This window comes from Nipponia nippon, unplaced genomic scaffold (assembly GCF_047370975.1).
Source record: "Nipponia nippon isolate SJK-2023a ecotype South Korea unplaced genomic scaffold, ASM4737097v1 scaffold_8, whole genome shotgun sequence".
Taxonomy (NCBI): Eukaryota; Metazoa; Chordata; class Aves; order Pelecaniformes; family Threskiornithidae; genus Nipponia; species Nipponia nippon.
Window position 1 is genome coordinate 41814718 of NW_028262402.1, and position 26556 is coordinate 41841273.

Genomic DNA, 26556 nt, shown 5'->3' on the forward strand with positions numbered 1-26556 from the left:
ACAGCAAAATGATAAAGCAGGGTGTGCAGAGGCAAACTGGAGGATGGTTATGAGCTGAGAGTGGAAACAGAGGAGACATGATCTGAGAATCACCCTGGAGCAAGACTGCATGAATTTCAAACTAGGTGGGATTTTTTTTTTTGTCAGAGCTGCCTCAAATTTTATTTGTGGCTAGTGATGGCCACTTCTGCCAAGGAACAGGTGGCCTTAACTTACTTTTCTGAATCAAGAACCCAGGAAATTTCTGCAATGGGGAGCATAGAGAAGAAGTTAGTTAGGTCTTTCTAGTGTCTCTTAAAGATTAAAGCGAGCAGTGAGAGACTAGTCATTTGAAAGACAGCCTTTTCTCTAATGAACAATCAGTTCATTAGAGCTAGTATTGCTATGGTCTATAGTAGCAGTAATATACAATGCAGCCTATTTGTTTACATTGTCATCTTCTTATAAATTGTGTGAAGGGAAGCAGAATAGGGCCCAGGAGAAAAAGACAGACATGGTAAATCCCAGGTTGTTGCAGGTATCTGCTTTATTGTTTTTCACCATTGTAAGGAGAAGCTGGTCTACCCTGTTTGCTTTTTTTCTGTTTTGAACTCAAATAGGCACCCTCCTTCCATTCTTTCTGCAGCTGTCAGCATCTGGGTAATCCATATTCCTGGCAGAGAAATTATGTATTGGAAAGGTTAGTTTCCTTTTATTGCATCGATACATGACTTTTAATTTTTGCAGGAAGGATGATATAGAGGTGAACACGGGTGAAACGCGAATAATTTCTAGTGCTGTTCTGTTGGCAGAAGATAAAGATACCCCCAGGGAGGGAATTTACTACTTATTTGAAAGACTTCCAGAAAATGGTCAGCTTCAGCTCAAGGTTAGTCTTTGTACTTCAACAAAAAGCAGGCATGCAAAGAAAGATCTCTCTCTTTTTAGGGCAGAATGAAGTTCATCATCCTTTTCTCACAAATGTCTGTCATGTTTTGAAGTAGACGGCTGTGGCCAGTTTGATTGTTGAAAGAGTGTTTGAACCAAACAATGATGCTGTCCCAGAGGCTTTGACACTAAAGGCCAGATCCTCAACAGGAGGAGAGGGAGGGTGAAAAGCATGGCAGAGCATCTGAGGTGACAATGGAGAGAGATGCTGGGAGAATCAACCCATGGAAGGGGAAAACCAAACATCAAAGCTGGGAAGGGGAGAGGGGTGGAAGTCCTTGATCAAAAAAAAGTGACAGGTAAGCCATTACTTCAGTTACTTCAGGGTTCAGAAAGAATGGAGAAAGATGTGTGTGAAAGAGTGAGTAATACATCATGAGTTAGAAGAAAAGTATGGGGGAAGGAAGGGGAAAAAGGAAGAAGATGGAAAGGATACAGCAAGAGGAAAGGCAGAAAATAAGATTTGAAATGGAAGGAAAGATGACCATCTATTGACCAAAGATAAGCCACAGGAATAAAGACAGTAAAAAATTCCTCTTTTTAATTGCATGCATATATAATATAAAAAAAATCAGTTTCTAAGACCTGTGAGTCTGGAAAGTATTTTGATGCTGGATCCCTGCAAGAATCTGTGGATCACATAAGACCTGTGAATTAAAGGGGCCCCACACACTGGGGTGAGAAACAGCTACTGGCTGGAGTCTGACAGCTTGAACATATAGGGTGCCTGCGTGTATTTGAGCTCTCTGTCCTTGATAACCTTTGCTCCAAAGCTAGTGACATTGTTACTACAGGCTAAATGTCGAATACACAGATCAGTCCAACATAGGGTACTATGCTATCTTCAGAAAAGCAGGAAATCTTATTGGGCAATTCACATTTTTCCATCAGAGGACCTCTGGGGCTCTAAATTTCTGTGCTTCCCTGAAGTTCCCCACAGGTTAATTTCTGATATCCCTTTAGGTATGGTTTCGGATAGAACCAAGAGCAGCTTTGTGAAATTAAGAAATAGAAAACAAGCTAGGTCAGGAACAATTTCATTTTCATCTCGCTGGTGTTTCATTAAGAAGTGTGCAGAAATGTATTTCCTGGAGTAAAAGTGGCTAAACTCCATTTTATTCATGATCACTGTATCTTCTCCACTGTACCTTACAGCTGCTTGGGAACAACTCCAGCTATTTACTGCCCTTCAAAACATACTATGAGGAAAGAGTCTATAGCTTAGAAGGGAATCCAGGTAGCTGCCACTAACAGTCTGCATAACTGCAAAGAAACACAATTAACCGGAGGATGCATGGGAGACTATCTCTTTAATGATGGATGTTTATTCTTTCTAGGTAGGCCAAGGCTGGATGACTCTCCAAACTGGAATGAAGTGCACTCAGGAAGAACTGGATATGAACCTTGTGAGATACGTCCATACAGGAGCTATAGGGTCCAAGAACCAAGACAGCTTCACATTTTATCTGTGGGACGGGTACAACAGATCCCCAGCTGTGGACTTCTACATAAATATCAAGGACATGGAAAAGGGTAAAGATCTGCCAGACTTGACATTTTACAGTGCCTGTTTCTGAAACAAAGATGATCAGAGTACATGTCCTGATCTTTTGCTGAGCACTATATAGGCCCTTGGGAAGTCTCCCTGAAGATTCCGAAAGTTTGTCTGCTTGGATTTCACTGCTGGGCAGAGCCCTGATGTTCCTACTCGTGAAGAAGTGGTCCTGGGATTTGAAAAGGCTCTGCCTAAGGCAATGTGTTGCACCTTGCCTCCCAGGACTCCCAGCTACTTTTCAAATAGTGTTGAAAATACCCTTCTGAAACTAGCTTTATGTCTGAGTAAATCAAAGCACAGAAAAATGGCAAGAATGTAATAAGGTAGGCAAAACACTGTTCAAGAACAACTCTGCCTGCCAGGTTTATGCTCTAGTCTTATGGTCTCTCTTCCTTTATTGCACCACTATTAGACACCTAAATTAGACTAAGTTAACCTGACACTGCTAAGATTGGAACAAGGGTTCAGAGAGGTTGTGCTGTCTCCTTCCTTGGCAGTTTTCAAGCCCTGATGGGATAAAGCCCTGAGGAACCTGGTTATGGCTGATCTCATGGCTGACCCTGCTTTGAGCAGAAGGTTGGACTACAGACATCCTGAAGTCCCTTCCAGCCTGAATTTCCCTATAATCCTATAGTCCTATGATTTTTCTACTGGTGATGGCTTGCATGTGACTAAATAATGCATAACAGATCAACTTACAATTCAATGTGGCTATTTTAGTGTTGTTTTGTCTATCCTGCAGGAGACATTGCTGTTTTCATAAAACCTCTTAGAGTGCCAAAAGGGGATCAGGGCTACATTACAACTGATGTCCTTCTTGCACTGGATGGTACTGACAAGCCAGAGGAGCTCCTCTATGTCATAACCTCCCCACCCCAGTATGGACAAATAGAGTATGTCAGCTATCCTGGCATCCCCATTACGAGCTTCAGTCAAATGGACATAGCAAGACAGATAGTCTGCTATGTTCACAACACAAAGGCAGTTGTTCCTGAAGATACATTCAGGTAAGGTATAACACCCCACCCCCAAACTTTTCACCTTGGATTTCTTGGGTTTTTAAAAACAAACACAACACAAACCAAACAACACCCACCCCCCACCCCCAATTATTAAAAAGGCATGGAAGCTCTGTGGGAATTCTCAATATTTATATAGCAAAGATATTTCTACTATAATACACGTAGTTGTGACTGCTTTCGTAATAAATACATTTTCTAATTGATGCTGAAACTGTAGCCAGAGCCACATTCACTCAATGATACTAGCTTCAATATTATTATAGCACCCAAACATACACAGCTATTAAGATTTAAGTGGAGGAGAAGGACTAAGAACATACTTTGTGGAATTTTCCTTTGGTTTCTTGCTACAGCAGGATACGGTAAAAAAGATCCATCCAGGTATTAAATAACTGCTTCCTTGTCTATTCTTATTTATCATATTCATTTGATTCCAGGCTTTATGAATCCGTAAGTAGTTCTTAAGCATACTGAAAACCAGTCCACTTATCTATTCTGACACCACAATAGCTCAGAAATTTGTGTAGAGAATTGGATTTTTGGGGTAAACCTGGTTATCTGTAGGCCCAGTTCAGTAGCCTAGTGATATTCAAGTTTACTTTCACCTGGTTCTGAACCTTCCCCTCAGACCAGCTTAGACTAGGTGCACTCCTAAAGTGAATATTTTCTTATTTGGTTCTTAAATGAACCTCCCTCGGTTATAGAGTGGAATGATGTAATGAGTTATCATCAGGTAAAGACAGAGTAGATGTATTGTTGCTCAAAGTCTCGGGGACAGTTTTGTAAAAAAGAGGAAGTTCAGGGGGAAAAAAAAAAGCTCAGAAATAAGGACAATATTTCCAAAGGAAGAATGCTAACTTCTTGCTAACACTGGCAATTTCCTCTGAAAACAGCTTTTGACAGAAAATGGACTTCCTGTAAAATTCAAATTTTCCACACAAAAATAAAAGCTGACTGATTTTTAATTTTTGACTAAGAAAAATGAAGGATTTAGCTCCTAAGAGCTGCAATTCAGAAAAGATCCCTTTTACACTCTCTTATGAATACATTCCTGATCTGAATGGCATTTTCCACGATGCATGATAAATATTCAAGGACATGTTGCATCACCCAGTTTGAGAGTTTTTTTTGCAGGGAAGTCAAGCAACTGGGGCATGAAGACATCAAATAAACCTCACTATGACACTGGGGCAGCTCAGGTGACATTATCTAGAGTTAAGCCAAAAGAATTTTGGGACTTTCCTCAGTTGAAACATTTTAAATTATCCATTCCACTAAATTCAATGTGGTGGAAATTCTAGTTAGGAGATTTGTCTGATCCATTTGTAGTCATAACAGAACAAGTGAACAAATATTCTCTGGCTTTATGTTTCTTGATTGTGAAACACTATGACCAAAACTAGAATTAGCTTACACAAGTAAGGTTGCAGTCATGCCAGTCGTAAATTGGGCAGTGTAGGAGTGGCTTGCATCAGTATGACTTCTATACCACACCAATGAAAGCAGACCAAACAATTCTAGGGAAACTGTGCATGCAGATAAACCCAATGTCTTCTGTTTAGGCCAATGGCTAAGAACCAAACTAGAAAGTCAGCCTTACAAAAGTAAGGTTATGATGCTTTAATAACTGTTGATGTTCAATAACTATTTTAATCACAATAATTGCTGTTCTTTGATGTTGTAGACATATAAATATTGTGGCTGAATATTATTATTATTTAAACAAGGAATGGTTACATTAATTATATGGGTAATTATAGGGGGCAGGGATTAACTGATCAGATTTCTACTTTCCACTGAAGTACTTCCTTCAGGCATAAATTTGCCTGTATTGTTTGGTGCTGCTGGCCTGGAAGAAAGATTTGGCAGTGCTTGTTTGGACAGATGACTTCAAGTGATTAGCAACCTGACATCAGATGCTGGCAGCAGGATACTAAAAGAAGATGCTAATGTCCTCCATTTTGACACGCTGGCTCGATTTTGTAATGAGCTGGCACTATTTATGATTCCATTTTTATCTTTTAAATGCCATGACAGATGCTAGGTCCTACAGCCAACTCTCTTGCCATCAAACTGCAGAAAGCATGAAATGTTGGTAATGGTGAAATCAAACCATGCAACATGTCCTCCTAACTGTGCCTGAGAGTTGTCCCCTAAATTTCATCAGAGTGAGGAGAATATTGGCTGCTTTGCATTCTTAAGGAAAAGATGAAGCAGCCATAGACCAGAAATAAACACCCAAAATCTCCCAAAGTGCAGAAAAAAAGGATGTCTTGGACACAGGCAGCTTCATCATCTGTGAAATCAAGTGGTGTACAACATTTGTATCATAAATTTCAGTCTGATGTAAATAACCAGGAGGTTTGCACCTATCTGGTATTCTGTAGAAGACTGGGAGAATCTTCAACATCATGAACTGAATTATCTAAGTCTTTCACTTAAATATTGTTTGAAACATTATCCAAATGATTTTACAGCCATCAAAAGAACCCGAGGAAACTCACTTCTGCTGCAATCTTCGAAACTTTTTAGAAGAGATGGTTAAGGTCTTGACTGAACATCTTTTGCTTTTCTTTTTCCTTAACATAGTATTTATCATCATTACTCTAATTCTGTATTTTATTTCAGCTAGATTACAAACAGCACAACCCTTTTACCATTGGCACAATAGCATTAGGTCAGTGAAGACAGATGTCTCTAGGTTCCCAGCTGGGAATACCATCCTCAGTAAACATATTTCTAACTGCTATATAGTCCCTGGTCTGCCTATGCTCATTCCCATCTGTTTCATGGCATACTGCCGGTTTACAAGTTGATCAAGCCCTAATCATCCAGCATTGGTGAAGGCAGTGAGGGGTTTTAGATGGACTGTCTGTGTGACACAGTAAGCTACTCCATGACCTACTGGAGGGCACTTACTTACATTCAAGGCACGCAATAATAGGCCAGGTTCTGACCCTGTAATTATTTAAATACTTTTTTGAGGTCTGAAGTCAAGAGAGCAAGAGAAGGCAGATAATCTAAATGTCAACCAGTCCCCATTTCACTTATGTATGGTAGAAGCATGCTAGGTGGAAAGCAGCCAGCTAGACTGGCCCTCATATTGTCTGAAAGAACCGTCCCATGATACTGTCCCATACAAGATCAACTGCATAAGTGTAACTGTATGTGAATTCAAAGTGCTTGGCATTGGAGGGTGGGAGAAAAAGGAAAGTCAGGGAATATGAATGGTCTACCATAAGCAAATTTCTTTGCAAAACAGACTGTTCTGGCTCAGGCAGAACAAACCTGGAGTGAAAAACACTCTCCAAGATGCTTTTGCATGTACTATGCAGCATAACCACAGGAACTTCTGTAGAAAGAAAGGTAACTCTTATGTACTGTATGGTGATGGGACGTGAAGGACCGTGAGACAATTTCAAAGCAATTTTTAGTTTCATATACCCTCCAAAGTTTTTGTTATGCATGACAATGTGCAATGTAATTGCTTTCAGAAAAAATACTTAAGTAATAATCTTGACAACGAAAGGTAGGATGAATTTTGAAGGCTAAAAGATTGGTTTTCCTTTGCTTTTATCCACAACTAAATTTGGTAATAAATTTCTACAGAACATGCTGTCACTTGTATGGCAAAAGCCCATACTCAGCTGATAGGCTTCCAACAGATTTTCTCTCCAGCCATGGGCACCTTTATCTTTCTCTTGTTTAGGAAAGGAAAATTAACTGCAGAGCATAATCAATTCTTTAGTATATCTAAAGAAATATTACTGCTTGAGAGAGAACTGTAAGAAACTATGCTGCTATTAATAGAAATTCCCAGTATGCAATAAGAACTTTGCAGATTTGACCCTTTGATAAATACATGGTATGGACATCTAAATTTTTAAAATTACCCTAGCAACTTGTATAGTTCTGTCCAATATCTCCCACAGAATCTTAGTATTTCAGTGAAACCCTACTTGAGTTTTGTAAAGAAACATAAATCAGTTCCTCTGAATACACAGAACTTTACAGATACAGTTAGTGCCTAAACAAACCCATAAAGTGAAATGAGGATGGATCTTTTTCCAGCTTGCTTTTTCAGATAGTTTTGGGGTTATTGGGTACAAAACAGTCAACACAAAAAACAGCAGTCAACACACAAAAAAACCATTGTCCAGGCAAACCATGCACTTTACACACCTCTTTCTTTAAGTTGTAGACAAAGCCAGCACTTTCACTGGCAGTTGCCACTGCCAGGTAACCAAGTGAAGATATACTTAAGGATGTGTACAAATGTGTATGTATGCCAGACGGTGCAATAAGTGCCCCAGCCAGCCTGCCATTTTAGATCTGCTCCATCTGTATGTGAGCTAGAAGATTAGATCAGCTCTGTTATGACTGCTGAGACTGATGTGTACATCCTCAAATCCATTCCTCTGGCATCTACTCAGATTCCTGCAGATGCATTGTAACTCTTGCCATATACCTGGCCATCTGCTTTTCTGTTTTTAAGTTATACATCCATCCCCCCCACAGTCTGGGTTTGAGCTCAAACCAGATCTACTGCTTTTGCAGTATCAACACAGGCAAGTTCTGTAGTAAAGGTGTGTATTATCATTTCATTTCAGTACATGGTGAACCAAGAACACATGCTGAAGACTACCTTGCCTCTCTTTGCCAGATTCATCATCAGCAATGGACTGAGGACTAAGCATGGGACATTCATGATCTCCTTGGAGGCAGTCGACCAAGCTTTGCCCACACTATCTAGGAACACAGGGTTAAGATTAGTGGAAGGCGCTATGGCACTCCTTTCTTCTGATGTCCTGCAGCTTTCAGACCCAGACACTGCCAAAGAAAACCTTACCTTCCTCTTGGCTCAGCTCCCCCAATACGGTCATCTCTATTATCGAGGGGCTGTGCTACTGCAGTACAATTTCACCCAGCAAGATGTGGACAACAGGGATGTTGCATACAAGCACCGAGGTGGGGATTCCCAGATTGACAGATTTACATTTGTTGCAACAGATAGGACTAACCAAGGCTTCATCGTGAATGGGAGGGTGCAGAGCGAGCCAGTGGCATTCACCATTCAGGCAAGTGTGACCACAGGCCTACTTAAAAGAGATATATAGCATGCTAAGGTGGAAAATGTAGCAATTTTGATGAGAACTGGTACTTGCTGCAGTCTGTGATTTAACTGAGGTATTTATCAGCTAAAATGTTTGCTTTCCGTGTTCCGTGAATCATTAACCTGGAGAATTAACTGCTTGACACAATGCATTACTTGGGCAAAGAATTTTATAGAGTGGAAAGAGACAGACTGTATTTAAGAGAGGAAAGACATCCTGCTTATATAAATATAAGCAAGTACATACTTACATACTTATGCTTGCTAAAATATTTTACAAAGAAACCTCAGCCCTAAAGTTGAGCCCAGCTATGGGGAGGCATGAACTTCCTCCTGCTCTGCTTTCCCACTTGGAACCTGACCCACTGATTTGCACAGAATTTGTGTTACCCTCCCTTGTGTGTTGTATCCCGCTGCATGCAGCAAGCGACTGGGCAATCCGGGCCTGGAAACCTCTCATGGGAAGTAGTACTTAACTGGGGAACAGACTTCTTCTGGAGCAGACTGCGAGCCAAAGTGGCTATGGCCACTCTGAGCAGGCTACTGTGCTTTTAGCATAAGTAGGACAAAGAATATCCTGATACTGTAAAATGAATATACATTTGTCTAACTTTGATTTAGGTGGATCATTTGGACAAAATGGCACCAAAAATTATTCATCTCCATTGCTCTTCTGATGTGGAACTGCTGAAGAATGGCAATTACGGGATCTATATTACTGCCAGGTCCCTGAAGGCATCTGACCCCAATACAGAAGATGACAAAATAATTTTTAAGATTTTACGAGGTCCTCATTATGGCTACCTGGAAAATATAACAACAGGTGCTGTCTTCTACAATCTTTGTATTTTGGGACATACCAGACCAGATTCCAAAACCTACCCTGTTAATGTTTGCTTGATAGAGCAAATCAAAATTTCTTAGCAAACTTTGGGCAAGGTTTGAATGTAGTAAGAAAGTTTTTACACTAAAACCTGAGTCTCATGCTCCTCATGAATCCTTAAAGAGTTTGAGATGATTGTTAATAGCTGCCATTGGGAAACTATTTTTTGTTTGTGTCAAGGAAAAAAAAGTTGAATATTGAACTTGGCCATTTGATAAACATGTGACACGGGAAGAAATTGGCTGGGCCTTATTATAACAAGCTGGGATGTTGCTGTTTAGCTATAAAACCAGGTTTCTGTAAGTTCAAATTTTCTAAGTGGTCAACAAAAAGAAAAGTTGAAAACAGTCTATATGAGCTATGTGGTTCTTATTAACAGGCTTCTGATTCACCTGAATGTTTCTCTTCTTTCCCAGGTGGATTTATTCAGGAAGGGTTTAGCCAAAAGGATTTAAACAGCAAAATCATACTTTATGTCATCAATCCATCGCGGGAAGTGAATTCAGACGACTTGGAGTTTCAAGTCACAGATGCCAGTGGCAACTCCGCGGTGCCCCAAAGGTAGCTCCGACGCTCGGTGGTGTGTGCTGTGGTGCACTGTGTGCGCTGACCCCCAGGGCAGATGAACCCTGCGGTGTGAAGCCGCGCAGGCGTGAACACAGCTATGGCTCAAACTGCCATGTCTTTTGCTGAAGAGTAGAGAAGGTTTCTTCCCCTCAGGGAGGTGAAATACAAAGGGCTAGCTCCAGGTTAGACTGAGGCACAGTTCTCAAGGGCCTTTGAGGCCTCACAGAAAAACATAATGGAGTTTACTTTAAGTGGCCGTTGGGCATTTGGAGATTTGTGATACTGGGTGCTGAGGGACCGGACTGTTGCTTCATGTACCTGGTCCTGCAGCCGGAGGTCACTCTTGCCCTGTGCTGACGGCAACACCTTTTTCACGAGCTTGAGATCATGATGGAGGGGATGCTTTCAAGTAGTAAAAGCTAGGAGAGCCATACTTCTGCAAAAGAGCACAGAAAGAAGGTGGAGGGCACACAGTGTCTTCTTTATCACCTGCTGCCAGAATTTATATTAGGCATATTATCAAAATTTCCTTGTGACATATGATAAGACTAATGTACAAAAATTAGAGACTGGGGTATCATCTGAACTGTGCTTTGATGACAAAGGCCAACAGTGGGACTAGCTCTACAGCAGGGGCAACATTTATCTTTATTTCTGAAAACAGGGCTGAACGTTCAACAAATTTATTTAATCAGAAGTAACTGAGAAAAATAACTAATGCTATTTTCCTCAGCTAAACGGGCTACTTACAAACTAGGACTCATGGCGAGGGAAAAGGAGCAGAGAGCTGGCTCCAAGGGCCAGGCACCTCTGCAGAGGACTTACCTGCATGCTAAGGAGAGGACAGGGAGTGAGCAGGGCCAGAGGCAGCCCCTCGGCAGTTTCGTGCAGTGCCAAAAGATGTCCCCATGCACAAACACATCAGAACACAGCCAGCCTGAGCACTTCCCAGCTGCGCTGTGCTCAGCTCACAGGTTGCACTGGTATTAAAAGCACAATCAAAACGCTGCCACTCCTAGTGGGAAAGTGTGGGTGCTTGTATAAAAATAACAATGTTTAACATCATAGCTTTACGAAGAGAGCAAAGAGAAGCCACTTTTTGTACGGCAAACAGGAGTTTCAGAGAAGTAGAGTTTATCTTTTAGCTGCACTGGACCTCAGAACAAAGGGGAATTTGGCTTTTAAGGAAAAAATAATATTTTTAATATTGTATTTAAAAGCTTGTGAGAGATTTTTTTTGAACAATTTATCACCTAATGGTCACTGGTTCAAAATACAAGTTTGATTTGCATGTTGTTATTATTAAAATTAAATCCCAGCTTTTATCTGAATGCTGCTGGACTACATCTGGCACATGCATCCTCTTTAGCAAAAAGAAAGCAAATCAGCTTCTAAATGGGTTGCCCATACCATGAGTATCAGAAGATATAGGAGGACAGGAGGAAACTAACACTGGTGTTAGAGCCAGTCAACCCTGAAAAGTCTAGAAGTTTGTTTTAGAAAAGTCCAAGTTGTTTTGTAAGTAGCACAGCCCATTTTCCTTCTTTTTGCTCTCTCTCATTCCTCTCTGACTCTCATTAATTTTTATCAAAGGTTTTAAAAAGGCGAGATCTTTATCGGCTACCCTGTGCAGCATGCGATCCTCCGAGGTTCGATCATATCCCCTATAAACAATTCTAAAATTCAGTGTATGAGACGCCTGGTCTCAGCCACTTCCATGGCTGAAGAGTGAAGTACATATAGAGTATTAAAGTGAGGGGAGTGGGGAGGGCACTTGCACAGAGGCAGTGAAGTCCTGGAGTGTGGCCTATATTCTAAAAGGAGGAGAGTTAGAGGATAGATGAAGGAAGGTGGGAAGAAAGAAGGATATTGCACAGAAAATTCTGGGGAGTGAGAGTAAAATAAAACTACAGGGATAATGGGAACCAGGAAGAAACAGTGATAGCTTGTCTTGGCCTGTTTGGTGTTATGGACAAACTCTGCTCTTCTCAAAGTTGCTGCAGAACCCTTCTGGTTCTGAAACAAGGTTCAGGCTTGGTTTGGGGTAGACCAGGACTTGACTGGAAGATTTATTAACCGCCTCTTGCTCTTTCTAATCAGCCAAATCACACAAATGTGTTGATTTGGAAACAAAGACTCAGTATGTGTATTGGCTAAATCAGCAGTCCGGAGAGAAATGGCTCCTGACTGAGCCTTGGAGCAGCAGGGGATGGGGGCAGCAGGGGAGGTGGCTTTGCTTCACACGGGCTTTCCCTCCTCTCCCACAGGCTGGAGCTACGGTGGTCTCGGATTGAAATGCAACAGACTGAATATGAAGTGTGTGAGAGCGTGGGAGTGGTGTCTCTGAAAATCACCAGGGCAGGGCACTCTGCAGAGTCCGCGTTTATTGCAGTGAAGGTAAAGCTAAAAGCCAAGCTCCTAACTGGAAACTTAATAATAAGTAGTGGAGCCTGTTAATTTCTTCCTCAGACTTAAAAGGTATTTCAGTAATCAGCAAAGAGGCCATGCAATTCAAACCAGGCTTGCCAGGACACTGTCCTTGCTAGTACAGATGGTTGAAAAAATTCTGACAAAACTTTCTGATTTTTAGGTAGAAATGCTGATTAACCAAAACTTGAATGTTTTGGAGCAGTATTTCAGTTTTGATGACCTTCTATGACACAGCAGGCATTGTCCTCTGTCACTGTGGTCAGAAGCTGGGTTTCCAGGATTTGCCACTCTAAAATCCAGGCTGTGGTCAACCTGGGGCCTTGGGACTTCTCATTTCCCTGCTCAGGCTGGAGGAGTTCAGGAGCTATGGGAGCTTCAGTGCCACAGTCATGGCAGCACCCCCCATTTCTCCTTCCACTGCCATCAGCCTAGGAAATAGCCCGAGGAAGCCCCTATATCTTCAGTAACAGCCTGTTTTATGTCAGAAAAATTAGACTGAAAGCTGCAGGTTATAATTTTATAAAACAGGTTTTGTGCAAATTCCCTCTACAAATTTTATCTTTCCTCGTAAGAGGGAAATTCCAGGATTCTACCAGCTCCGCTTGCTAGAAAAATACTAAGAGTTTCTCTCACAGTTTCTCAGGATTATAGCCCTAATTGGAAATATAGTTTTGATTTTTCTTCTACCGAAGTCAGTGGGAATTTTGCTATTGACTTCACCAGGGGTATCCTGCCCTCTCCTTCACGGACTGCAGTGACTCTACTTTGGTTGCCACTTGGCTAAGAAGACCAATGAAATTGTCCCCAGCATCAAGAACGCAGTGTGGAAGCTGGTGTCCTCCGCCGGTCTCCTGTAAAAATTCAGGGAGTTGCTAGAGTTCCCATACTTACATATGCATGGGTTCATGCCTATCCCAATGAGTCTTTGGGACTGACAGACAGCTCTGCATGCAAACACTTCTTCCAAGACCTCACAAAGGGCTAAATGGGCAAACATGGCCAGGCTGCTGCTGCTCTTCCAGGATCCCATGACAGACCTGTCCAGGAGCCAGGTATGGCTGGGTCCCCAGCCGTAGTAAACAGCAGTGTTATCTGGTGCTGTCAAATAGCAGTTTGAGAGGGGAAAAGGCAAAATTTTAAGATAAGCAGATTTTTTTTATTATGAGATTTAAACCATGAGCAAGGACAGAATGACAGTTGCACATCATAAGGTTTATTCTTTAGGCCTTTATCTTTCTTTCCAGCCTAAGCACATGTATAGGTTGGCATGTCTTTTTGAGACTCCATGGAGAGGCACACAGTAGCTTTGGCACACAGCACAATGCAGCGGTTTGGTGAAATAGGTCATAGCATGGCACTTACTGTTTGATTTCTTCTCAGGTCAACGAAATATCTGCTATACTGGGAAAGGACTTTACAGTGACTCCCTCCAAGCTTGTTCAGTTTGATCCAGGTATGAACCAGTGCACTGAATAATTTTAAAATTAATTCACTGATTTTGAAAGTGCAAACTCTCATTTTGGAGAGTGAAACCTATTACGTATCTGTAGCCAGGGGAGCTGAATAGGATTAAAGACACTTGTGCTCATTTTCTGGAAGTGCAGTGGACTTCCTTTGTGAATTAGTATCCTTATTACTTAGGGTGAGATGGCATATGGCCCCTTTACATCAGTTAAAATATCAAAAGTGCTGAAATGATGTTTCCTAGTCTCCTCACAGCTAGGCTGAGGAGGACTCACCCTGAGCTGAGCTGTGAGATGCTTTAAAGATTTAAAGATTTGACCAGGACACTGGTGAAATTTAGAGAAAACTAGTACAACTTAAATTATGCAAGGTATCCAAGACCAGAAAAGTGCAAAAGAACCAAAAATTGTCAGACCTCATCTTTGCTTGCACTGTAATCGTAACAGCAGTCTGACCTTGGCTGAGGCTGTAAATAGCAAGAAATGACAGTAACTGTATTATCAAAAGGAGCTTGATTTTTTTTTGCTGGTGGAGAATCAATAGTAAAAATGAATACAAATGTGAAGATACTGAAAAAAAGCTTCATCTCTTCTGCACAATTTATTATTATTATTCTTTGGGTATCTCCCTGTGTCTAGGGATAAAACAGTCCAGGTGAGAGTTTCACAATTTACCATTAAGAAATTCAGCTTCACCTGAAAAACTTGGTTTTGCCCACAAAAATAGATTATCTGGGAATGAAAACCAATTTGCTGTCATAATCACTTCCTTTGCATATGCAAGTCTGAGTTTTTTTGGAACACACCCCGTTGGCATAGTCCAGGATTTATTTGAGTTTAGGAAATGGGATCTGCACAGGCCTCCCAGGATGTTGCCTGCAATGCCAACTGAGGTTATCCCAAGATTGCCAGCAGTAAGATTTCAATGGCAGAAATTCACAGTGACTACAGAGGAGAGAAAATATATAATCTGTGAAAGGCTGAAATAAATGGCATGTATTTGGTGGTAAAATTAGTCCAAGTGCTTACCTGCATTTGAAAAACAGTTATGGGGAATATAGTAAGTCAGTTCCAGCCAAAGCCTGGCAATTTTTACTTTAGGACTTAAGGTTTTTATTTGGAAAAAAAAAGCATTGCATGGTACAGAGATTATTTTGGAAATGTGCCACTACAGCCCCTCTTGAGAAAGGCAAATTTTATGTAAAAAAGTGTAGAATGAACAACTGCTGGTTAGTTTTCAGAGGTGGATAAGGGAGGACACCCAGCAGATGGCAGTAAAAAAAAAAAACTGGGCAGAAAGGTGGAAATCTGCCCTAATTTCCAGTGTTTCTGGAACACACATGAAACTTCTGAAACCAATGAGCCACTCTCTGAGACCCTTTATCTAGCATTAGATTTCAGTTTTTTTAGTTTTGAATTAGAAGATGGAAGAAAGATTTGAGAGATCAGTGTAAAAAGTCCTACATACTGTGCTGCCCAGGATTCCAGTTCTCTTTGCTCTAATGTACTATGCAGTCAAGCTTACCAGCCTCTGGACTGAAATGGCTAGAGGTTGTTGCAAAGAGGTTTTTAGTGCAAGGCCCTTTACTAGAATTTTCCTTTTCTGCTGGTCCATGCAGATTCTCCAAGCATGGGCCAGTTTGGAGTTACTGCTATTGTCTTTCTGAATATGGTGGTAGAGCCACATGAAAATTAACTGTAAATGTAGACAGGAGAGATGCACACTGTTCCCATTTTCTGACCAGCTTCTCAGTTAAGCCAGCTAAGCTCTCTCACACAGTCTTTTTTGAGTGGCTCTCTTCAAAAGTCCTTCGCTTAGGCTTATCCTTAGGCAAGAACCCTCCAAACTGTTACATTCAAGGCACCAGTTTCTTAGTTCTAAATTCAAGATGTTTGATATGTATTAATTAGTAGTATTTATTAATTATTTAGTAAGGCTGATAGGTTTGTTTTAAAAACAAACCTCAACTATGCTAATTGACTGGACTGATTGGCACATTAGATTGCAATCAATAAATTGTAATGGAAAGTTGCAGAAGAAGACCCTATCTGAGTTTATGGGTCTGTTTGTACTGACAGCTTCTCTTGGCTAGGGGATTCAGACTGGAAAGGAGCAAGGAAATAGAGATCATGCAAAGTGTCATAAAGATGTAGAGATTTTTTTTGCCAATGTTGCACTTGTATCTCTGGTATTCATTTTGGATGTTAGCACTAACTTTGTGATGCAGAAACAGTTCCCAAGATGTTTTCTTGACAGTAATGTGTACGTTGAGATCTGTTTCTGTCCTGCTGCCTCTGACTTTTCCTCAAAAAATTTTGTAGCCTTTTGGGTAATAACCAGCCCAGTCCTTTATCTTGGAATGATCTTTTCTCGTTCCCATAATGTAAGCCTGAAGTTACGCAGTAAAGGCAAGCAACAAAGTAAAAATTTTCTAGCCAAGTACAAAATCTGCCTAAAAGGTTGTACTTGAATCTAACATAGTCTTTGATCCATTTGCAGGTATTTTAAATAATTGTTCCATCTCTAAAATGAAGCTTTCAAGATAAAAAGCATATGATACATTTTGTCTTGAAAATTGCAACGGAAGTCCTAAATCTACCTATTGTAGCATCATTTCCCACATCTACAGCAGCTTTTTGTTACAGTGTATACACTTGAACTTAATCGTCATTGCTCAGGAGCAAATTCGAACTTAATGTTATTTGGAAGAACCGCAGGAGTCCAGTCAGTTGGTAGGAACACAATAGCATACACCAGCTACTCCATTCTAGCTGCAGACATGTTAATTAATATATTTCTTTGACACCCTGACTGATTGAAATAGCACTTAAAGAGTAATTAAAATGTTTATTTCTGTTAGGAATGTCAACCAAGACGTGGAATATAGCAATTACCTATGATGGATTAGACGAAGATGATGAAGTCTTTGAAGTAGTTCTGAACACCCCTGTGAATGCTGTTCTTGGCACCCGGACAAAAGCTGTAGTGAAAATTTTGGACTCAAAAGGAGGTATTCTCTTTTGATCTTCATCGTTAAGAAGGTGGGACAATCTTGGCTGAGTAGCTACTTATTTTCAACCACAATTTGTTCCTAACACTCACCTTCAGATCAAAACGCTTAATTTCTTTTTAGAGAAAACAGGCTTGACAGTTGCAGACCCTTTATTCTCTCACAAAATCATATTCATCCTCATAGCAAACACAGCATGGGGAAAGCAACAAGTACAAAATGAGAAGGGTGCAAGGAAAGAAACCACTTTTCATAATGACACGAGTTCAGTTCTCATTTATTAAAGTGGGAAAAAAATGTTTTTTGGGTCCATTAGAATTTTTTCCCAGTTATTGTATGACAGTTGTTATACACCTCTGAAAAAGATTTATTTTCCTCTCAAAAAAAGAAACCTAATAACTAAACCCAGCTCTTAGAAATACATTTTCTAATGCTTAACAAACACGGTCCACAACATTACAGCATGCAGCAGTGATCATTACAGAGCTCAGGCTTTTAGGTGTGCATTATTATTGATTTTTCCAGTGATGAAATGTGGTGTGCCTAAAATCATACCAAAAAAGAAGCAACTGCAGAAAAATACAAATAACTAGCAAAGCAGCTGAGTCCTCTGAAAGCTGAAGAGTGTTTTTTCTTCTGGTGCTTAGTGGAACAATATTTTAAATACTTGTGTTGCAATGAATTAGGCTTCATTTTACAAAAAATCCTTTTAAAATTTCAGATCTGTTTTCTCTTTAACATTCATAATGTAAATCAGGAGTTAATTGACACAACTAGTTTGTAGCAACAATAGTGTCCTGGATTTCTGACGACAAAACTGTCTCGGCATGATGGAAGTATCACCAACATTAGTTAAAGACACGTGTCTATCCATGACCAAAAACCCCACACTCCAAGCCCCAATCTATGCATGAAAACAGGTATTTTCATCAGATGCTCAGCTGAAATTCTGATCTGTGGGTAGACAGATGCATTATGTATAAAAACATACATATAGAGGTAGTAGTTATATACTATATACTATATACTATATATATATACTATATATACACACACACACATATGTATAAAATATATATATATATACAGAGCAATATATAACAGTTATATACTATATATATATATATATATATATATATACAGAGCAAACCCTACAAATGAGGATGACTGAACAAACAGCAAATCAACCACATCAAGTGAAAGAATCATCCAACTTTTAATGACAAGCTGTTTATGTGCCCATGTTAACGTGACCAGTTATCTGCTTATGCAGTTAGAAGTGACCATCTGCCATTTTTTATGCTTTCAGGTCAGTGCAGCTATTCGCATTCTTCTGGGCAAAGCAAGCATGACTTCTGGGGGAGAGGCACGCTGTTTCCAGTTTCCTCGGGCTCCTCGTCACCTCCCAGGCCTGGCAATGCTCCCTTGGAAGGGATCCCACTGCCTCCTTCCAAAGGGATGAGAGAGCATGGAGAAGACCCGTGGCAGGAACAGAGCTTGGCAAATCAGTCAAGGAGGACCAGGCTGAGAGTGACTGGAAATGGCAGAATAGTAAGACACTTCTGTAGTTCAGTGATGGACTGATTTGTGAATTCATTGGGATTTGATATCTTAATTTATTTGTCATATTTTTGTAGTGATCCTACCTGACCATACAATAAGCATAAACTATCTGAGTTTGCTTTGAGTCAGGTCTGAGAGCTATTTAAAAATAGGGAGGAGGGGATAAAAAAAAAAATCCTGATTTTGAGGATCCATGTAAGCAAGAGAGGAAGAAAAACAGAGTTGGGGGAGGAAACATGCATCAAGCAACTTCAGCAATTATGCAGCTTCTAATCTTGTCTAAATTATGGGTCAGCTAGAAGAAACAAGTCACTGGAGCCAGGCCAAGGTACAGAAGCTGTGCATCTGCTCCTGAAGTTGTAAAGCTGAAAATACTGTTAGCTTAAACAGGGAACAGTTACTTAAAACTTGCTCATTGCTTTTTCTGCTTAAGCTATATTGGTTTAACTAGGTGGTTTAGTAACATTCCGCTATTATGATCTCACAAGTAAATGGAATCTGTTTATAAACACACTTGTAACATGATTTTTAATGGCTGTTTTCAGAGGTGATCAGTTTCCATTCTGAAAAAGAAAGAACTAAACCCAAGATACATTCTGCATGATTTGTAACCCAGACCTTGTAGTAAATCTTGCATAAAGTCCATTTGTTTCTGTAATGCATGAATATGCCCATCTCATTCTGCTATTCTACTTTTTTCAGGTTCATCCTTCATCTGTATTTAGAAATGGAACTGATGTGGTTTTCAAAGTAAGAGTATTATGAGTATTGCTCAGACGTTTCTGTGATTTCTTTCTGATTCTGTTCTTTGCAGGCTTTATGACCGTTAATAATTCATTGTGACCAATACTTTATTTTTCTATGTATCTTTTGTTTTCCTTGGTGTCACTTCCCCTTGATTTGCAACAGCTTGTATTATAATGCCTTTTTTTTTTTTTTTTTTTTTTTTTTTGTGGAGTTTATTTAAGAGTTGCTTGTATGTGCTAACCCTCTCTTTTCCCTCTCCTGTTCTGCCTGTGTGTGTGTGATACTATAAAATGAAGTATCACGGGATGGTATCACTCAAAATAGAGGATGACACTTCATCAACTAAAGCAAACAAGAAGGCTCAAGTGTCAGTAATTAACCAAGCACAACCACAGATAAATGCCGTCTCCTCTAGGAAGACAGAAATCCCACAAGCTGATAAGGCAGAACTGGCATCTGAACCAAGCTCAAGACACCAGGTATGAAACCTTTTGCTTCACAGGCATTTTCACCATCTGTTTTCAGTCATGCTGTTTTCCAAAATGATTTAACACCTCTGAGATCTGCAGCCTAACCCTTTCCACTCCAAAGCTGAGTGTAACTGATACACATATAAATTAACAGCTCAGCCCTTGAAGAGTTTTCATATCATAAAGTTTTAATATAAGACCTGTTTAATCTGTTTCACGTAGCTTGTTTATTTTGTGTAACTATTTTCCTTCAAATGTTCAAATGACATTTCTCCTTCCAGGACTTTTACTCTTTTCCAAAGGCCTGTACACCAGATTTAAAGGGGCTCTTGCATTATGAAGAAAGCACTCAAAAGTTATTTCAGTGTGATGGGGTAATATGGAAATCCTGGAATTCCCAAAGCAAGGTAAAAATGTCACCGTGACTACACATCTAAATCAGAGCATGGAGTCCATGATGAGTGAGACTCTCAAGCAAAGGATCTTCCTGTAACAACTGTTGACTTCTACAGGGAATAAAAGAGTTGTCCAGAATGAAGTTTGCTGTCACCAGAAAAAAAGATTCCCAGAGATATGATGAGGGCTTGACTGCTGGGGTTGCCTTTCCTCTGTGTCACCCACAGGTGCTCCTGGACAAACCACACAAGCACGGATGTCTTCATGCTTGTAGGGATGTGGGCATGCAACAGTCAGTGAATGAAATCTGTAATAGAATGCGTGGGAGTTAGTAAAATTAGCTCAGTTAGGTATTCTGTAAACATACATCACCTCCACCACATAAGATATCACGCTGAATTTTCTTGCACTGCATTCCCTACACAGACTGCAAGAGATAGAAAATGCTGTCCAAACTAATGTGGTCTCTTAAGAGTGTTTTTGGAACTGAAACTTTATGTCACCTTTAAAGCTACTCATTATAAATTGTAGGCTCCTCTGGCAAGCATTTATTTCTTTACATGTTTTAAGCAATGCTGTAGCTTTATTGATACACACCGAAGTTCATTTTCAATTTAATACTGGGGAGGCCATAAGCAGCAGGTCCAGCCTTCAGTCTGATTATTAGCACACAGACCTAGATCACTGCAAGCAGGAGTCTGTTTCGCCTTTTCCTCTTTCATTTTAGGAGGTAAGCACGAAGAAATGTCCCTCTGGATGGAGTTATCACGAGGGCAGCTGCTACTTCCTAGTAGTGAATCACAAGGTGACCTGGAACACTGCTGCTCGGGCTTGCAGAGAACAGTAAGAGACTTCTCCAAGTGAATGTGTTTGATGTGCACTGCCTTTGCCCTGAGCTGAATGCTGCTCCGAGGCCAAGTTCATTCAGGGAAGCCCAATTTTGGCTGTGCTGCACAGCTCCCCCAAAAAATAGAACAAGCCCTGGGATTCAGACCCAGTGGAGGACAGAAATATTATTAGTCTCATAATGTTTCAGGTTGTGATGCTACCTTATTCACAACATGAATTCCCAAAGCTGTCCGTCTGCAGTGAGGATGCTTTCGTAATGGAGAAGAGAAACAGAGCAAAGGCTCAGTCTTTCATTCTCTCTGACCCACCACTTCCTTGGTTCTACCTTCCAGCTCCTGTGTGCCTCACCATAGTCTTCTGAAGATGCAGCTTTTCAGATTCTCTAACTACTTGAAAACTTTAATGTTCAATTTAACAGTAAATTTCTGACTTTTAAGGATAAATAAAAGCTAATTGACAATAATAATAGTTGTCCCAAAGTAGGAGACAAATAGAAAATCCACCGGTCTTGCTCTTTGGAGGCCTGCTTTGTGATTTTGGTTTTAGGAGTGATAGCTTAGGACTGGAAGGAACACTAGCCATGGTAACATGGAGCTTGCGCTGGTATCATGCATGTTCTGTACCTTGTGTTGAATTGTGAGAACCAGGCTGAAGACCAAGCTGAACAACGGGAGGGGCTTTAACAGACCTCTCCATTACTCCATGAAATGAAAATTGAAACAGGGAAGAGTTGGAGATGAAAAAAACAGAGTACATTCAATGAGTGGTTGAAGGACATACAGGAAACATGAAACATGGACAAGCATGCATAACAAACCTTGATTCATTCTACTCAGTTATGCCAGATTATGTTGTCTTGGTAACACACAAAAGGGAAGTCTTAGTTCTAATACTGCTCAGCTGATGGAAGTTACTCTTTCCTAAAATGTAAATGTTGCCTGCTCTTGTGAGCTCACCACAAATTTCACATTGTTAATTGGTTTACTTAAAATTTTAGCTCCTGAAATGGTTTTCTATCACCTCCTTTTATTCTGTTACTTATCCAAACAAAGCTGCAAGTTGTGTATATTCTAGTATTTTTTTTTTCTGACGGCTTCAACATTCAGTTGATCCTTTGGGAACGTATGTCACTCTGCTGGGAGGTGTTCCCCATTTCATAAAAGAGTGTGCTCCTGGTGACCCATATTATCTGTTGGTGGTAACTTCTTGCTGAAGGCTATAGTATTTGATGTAGAAGTGAAACTGAATAACAGCAAATTAATGACAGTGTTAAACACCTACACAAAAAGTCAAGGCATATCACTGAATCCACAAGCAAATGAATCCTAGGGCAGTGATTATTCAGTTAATGTCAGTCTACAACAGCCTAAGGAAGCTTTATCCTGGTAAATGGAGTACTCCTGGCCTCCATCTGGAACTGATTTACAAAAGTAAAACCCCAGGCACATACTTAAAAGTGGTAAAAGAAAATAACTTAATAGATTTTATTTTGTGCTTTTGCCCAGCTCCCCACCAGCAATCACCACCACCGCCAACTGTGGTATTTCTGTTATTAATACTTCTACTGTTGACATTTAAACAGCTGATATTTCCAACAAGCAAACAAAATCAGCATGGAGGTAAATCCTCAGTTTTTTAGTAGATCAAACAAATGTTAGATATTAAATGAAAAGATTAGAATTGACGTTCAGTAAATCAGTCAATTTCACTGAAAAATAAGAATCAATTTTATTACTACAAAAATGGAATTATTTTAAACTTATGTTCTATTTTCTTGCTACACTTTTTCTATTATATAGAACAGGAAAAAAGCACAAGCATTGTTAAAGTTGTTTCAGTAATAGTCTCCAACTAACCAACCTCCTAACCTTTTAGAGAAAACACTGGTATCCTGAGATGACGGACTTGAGACCAAGCTATTCCATTAAAGCAATGCTATCAATTATTGTGGAAGCAATTGCTGTCTGGAAATAACTATATGTACATGGGCTTATGCAAACCTATTTGGGCTTCTAATGAGCTTTGACATACATTGCATCTATTTGTTGCAGGTGGCATACCAACCTTTTCTTCAGTTTCCATGTGCAGGGAAGTAGATATAAAAATGTGCTTGTCTTGATGCAGGTTGCTGTATGCCACAGTGATAGTGTGGGTGGAAAAAATCTCAGCTAATTGCTGTGAAAATCTTGCACCTTTTCTAACCCTTCTACAATACATTGGAGAAAAGGGTGGTTTAAGAACTCATTTCTCTAGCCTTGTTCTGTATGCAAGAGGCCCTTGGCAACATGAAGAGGAGCATCTGGGGGATATTACAGCTCAGTGATCCAACAGCAGCCTGATTTAGCAACAATTTCAGTGATTGACGTTACAGTTCTTGTTTATCCCATAGGAACACGTCCTCCCCAAGGGTCACTGAAGCCAGGCTCGGTCGCATGTGAAATGGTTTCACTGCTGCTACTAGATAGACAGAATCCACAGTTGCATCTTTTGCTCTGTTAGTCAGATTATACCTTAATCTTCTTGAAGTTGACCATTTAATTAGAGCCTTAATATGGTCAGATTTCAGATCGTTTACTGCCAGCTTTGTAAGACAGGGGCTGCTATATTGTTTGGTGTTTGTATATTAGCAGCACATGGCCTCAGCCCTTGGGAATCACAGGCAGAACCACATCTAAAATAACAGGTTAGATCCTTCATGATGGCTCAGTGTTGCCTACTGCAAAGCAGGATGGACCCTGCTGCCCTCCTCTCCTTATGCTGTGCTAGTTCTCTAAGTGACTGGTTTAACTTATATTATTGCTAGTGACTCCAGCATGGAGATTCAGGTACCTAGAGTCATTTTAAAGGCTCAGAGTACCTTGTCTGACTTTCAGCTGCCACTCTGGAAGTGCAGGGCTCCTGTAAGCTCTGGATCATGTCTGCAAGCCTCATCTGAATGTTCTCAATATGAGGCATCGTAAGCAATGCCAGACACCGATCTTAAGGCACCAGGATTACTCCCTAGGTGACCAAACCAAGGCCTGGGATAAGCAGAGCCTCTCAGTCACTCCCCCCTGCTTCACTGTCAGTATAGGACATGGATTTACTACAGCAGTTCAAACTAAATGTCCTCCTGTGCTGTGGAGACCTTCATAGCTAATCAAGTGTGCTTTTGCTGAAGTTAAATTTATCACAATGGTACAAAGCTCCTTTAAATGTATTGGATAATTGAATGTAAAATCAGCAAAGTCTTTGTGCTAAGTGTTTTGCATATAATACTTCAAGGTCAATGGCTACTCAAAATATTTCCTTAGTTTGGGCAACTGCTTTAAGATGATGGATGCCCTTGACTTGATAGTAAAAATTTTAAAGCACACAGGAATAATTTCAAATGGACTTATTTAGCACAGAAATCAGTGATGTGTGGGGTGTTTGTGTTTTTTTTTTTTTTCCCAATATGGCATTATGACCCCTTCTCTAGAGTAATTTAAATTAGGAAGTGTTAGATTTACATAACTCCATGAATAACATTACCTTGTCATTTCCTGTGTCTGGCGCTCTGCCTAGAGGTACAGTTAGTAATATTATCATAAGTGGTATGTTCCTTCAGGACTGTTCTCATTTCCCTACAATACATCAAAACCCCTGACTAGGTGTAACAATTAGAACGGTTGTTCTCTCTTCAGTCATGTGTGTTTCTTAGGCTGTATTTAGAAAGTACTCCTATGGAGAAAAGATTAGATAACATTATAATTATTGCAGTGCTTTCCTTTCACAGTGATGAAGTCTTTCCCTGGTAGTCGGATTGAAGTAAAAGTCTGAAACTGTTATTGCCCAGACCACCCCTGTATGTCATAAATGATATAGCAGTTCCTGACATACATTGATGTTTTTTGTTTTCACATTTTCTAAAATAATTGAAACAACAGGAGTAAGCTACTTAAAGTAAATGACTTGGTTCCAGGGCTTTGATTGTCCTTAAGCAGAAGCCAGATAAAATGCCATATTTTTGTTCTTGCTTAGCTAGTAGTGATACCACAGAGACTGCTGCCCAAATCTCTTCTTAGCCCCAAGTCTGGTCACCAGCCAACCACAGTCACTGTAAGGGGGAATGGCATCCTGTTGCTGAATCAGTTACCCTGGGAAGACAACCTGAATTAACCGAGCCTGCTTTCCTGGACCTTTTGTCTGAGGAAGAAGATGGAGTATAAAACTTTCCAAGAGCTTTTGTCAGTGTAATAGCTTTTCTCCTTGTTCACTGTAGGTTTGGTGCCTAGTAGATGGGCCCAGCAGTGTGGAAGCATGTCACCCTGGGGACATACAGGCACCAACGCCATGCATGACACTTTACTGTGATGAGAAGCACAGTCAAAGCCTCTGCTGGGAGCTTCACTGGGTGAAATTTTGGGAGCCTATACCATAAGTGGGTTCACAATCCTGACCCCTAACAGACAGTTGCTAACCACTGTGTGCTGGGACAGTCTGCCATTTGTAAAGTCATGATCAATGTTTCTGAAGCCATCCTGCCACACCTCTACCTGAGGAGAGAGTACACAGATGTCAATGAGATCCCTGACACTTTTTTCTCTGGTGGCCCCTGAACTTAGGGGGCCCTTGATGTTACTGTGATGTTACGTTACTGTGAAGTGCTTGGTCTAGGGCAGCCATGATTACACAGACTGTGAGGGCTAACACTCAGATGTCCTACAGGCCTTGGCAGACACAGTGTGCAAAGCGGAGCAGAGGGCGAATCCCCTGCTGCTTTGATTGACTGCAGGGATAATGGAGGAGGCCTTTGCAGCAGGAGTATCCCATCAGCATTACAATGAATTTCTTCCATACCATGCCCCTGTAGTGGGCTACTACTCTGAATTCCTCCTGATGTAAAATTTGCCTGCTTCCCTATCTTGTGTGGCGTTATGATATGGCTTCCACGGGATCAGTACTGTTAGAAGTGACACAAGGCAGCAAACAGGAATGGAGATCCAGGCATGGGTTTCTAACTGGGCAGCGGGCTTGGTGGTGGGCTTGCACCCCAAGATCTGCTCATGGTCTCCATAGTGGATTCAAGTCTTCCATGCCACCCTTGAGGTCTGGTCATTGTCCCAGCTCTTAAAGAAGACGGTCTTTATCTCCTTTGGAGCAACACTGATCTTCTGTCTCTGTTATCTGGCAACAGTCATGAAATTAGCAAAATCGTCATAATGCCATTGACTTATTCTGCTGCTGGAAAAGTTTTTGGCTCTCTTAAAATATGTTTTCATGAGCAATGTTGTTTGCTTGGGCCTTATCAAGCATCACCCAAGGTGTTCTGGGAGGCTGAAGGGGCTGGGCATCACTGTTAGACTGAGTGGCAGTCAGAAATATGGGACAACAGAAATGACAGAGGCTTAGCATCACAACGAAGGCAACAGCAGGTGTGAGGTAAAATGGTGACATGATATCAAGGCAAGCAAAAAGATGGGTAAATAAGCAAGTGGAGCCACTGATGGTGGACAGTTCCTGGCAAATGTGAAGGATGCCATTTGTCTCTTAATGCTTCAAGATTTAGCCTGATCTCTAAATGGCTTAAGAGCCTGCT

General features: G+C 40.6%; 1 protein-coding gene across 1 annotated transcript in view; it reads left to right on the forward strand.

The window, feature by feature from the left end:
- Positions 1–26556, forward strand: part of FREM1 (FRAS1 related extracellular matrix 1) — a 75414-nt gene that overhangs the window by 43388 nt on the left and 5470 nt on the right. The window contains exons 23-36 of the mRNA XM_009469204.2: positions 727–868; positions 2265–2460; positions 3225–3489; positions 8168–8582; positions 9239–9440; positions 9917–10061; positions 12335–12464; positions 13878–13950; positions 16822–16971; positions 18281–18522; positions 19237–19284; positions 19578–19760; positions 20033–20158; positions 20875–20990. Coding sequence (XP_009467479.2) covers positions 727–868; positions 2265–2460; positions 3225–3489; positions 8168–8582; positions 9239–9440; positions 9917–10061; positions 12335–12464; positions 13878–13950; positions 16822–16971; positions 18281–18522; positions 19237–19284; positions 19578–19760; positions 20033–20158; positions 20875–20990 — 2433 coding nt within the window. The remainder of the gene's footprint in view (positions 1–726; positions 869–2264; positions 2461–3224; positions 3490–8167; positions 8583–9238; positions 9441–9916; positions 10062–12334; positions 12465–13877; positions 13951–16821; positions 16972–18280; positions 18523–19236; positions 19285–19577; positions 19761–20032; positions 20159–20874; positions 20991–26556) is intronic.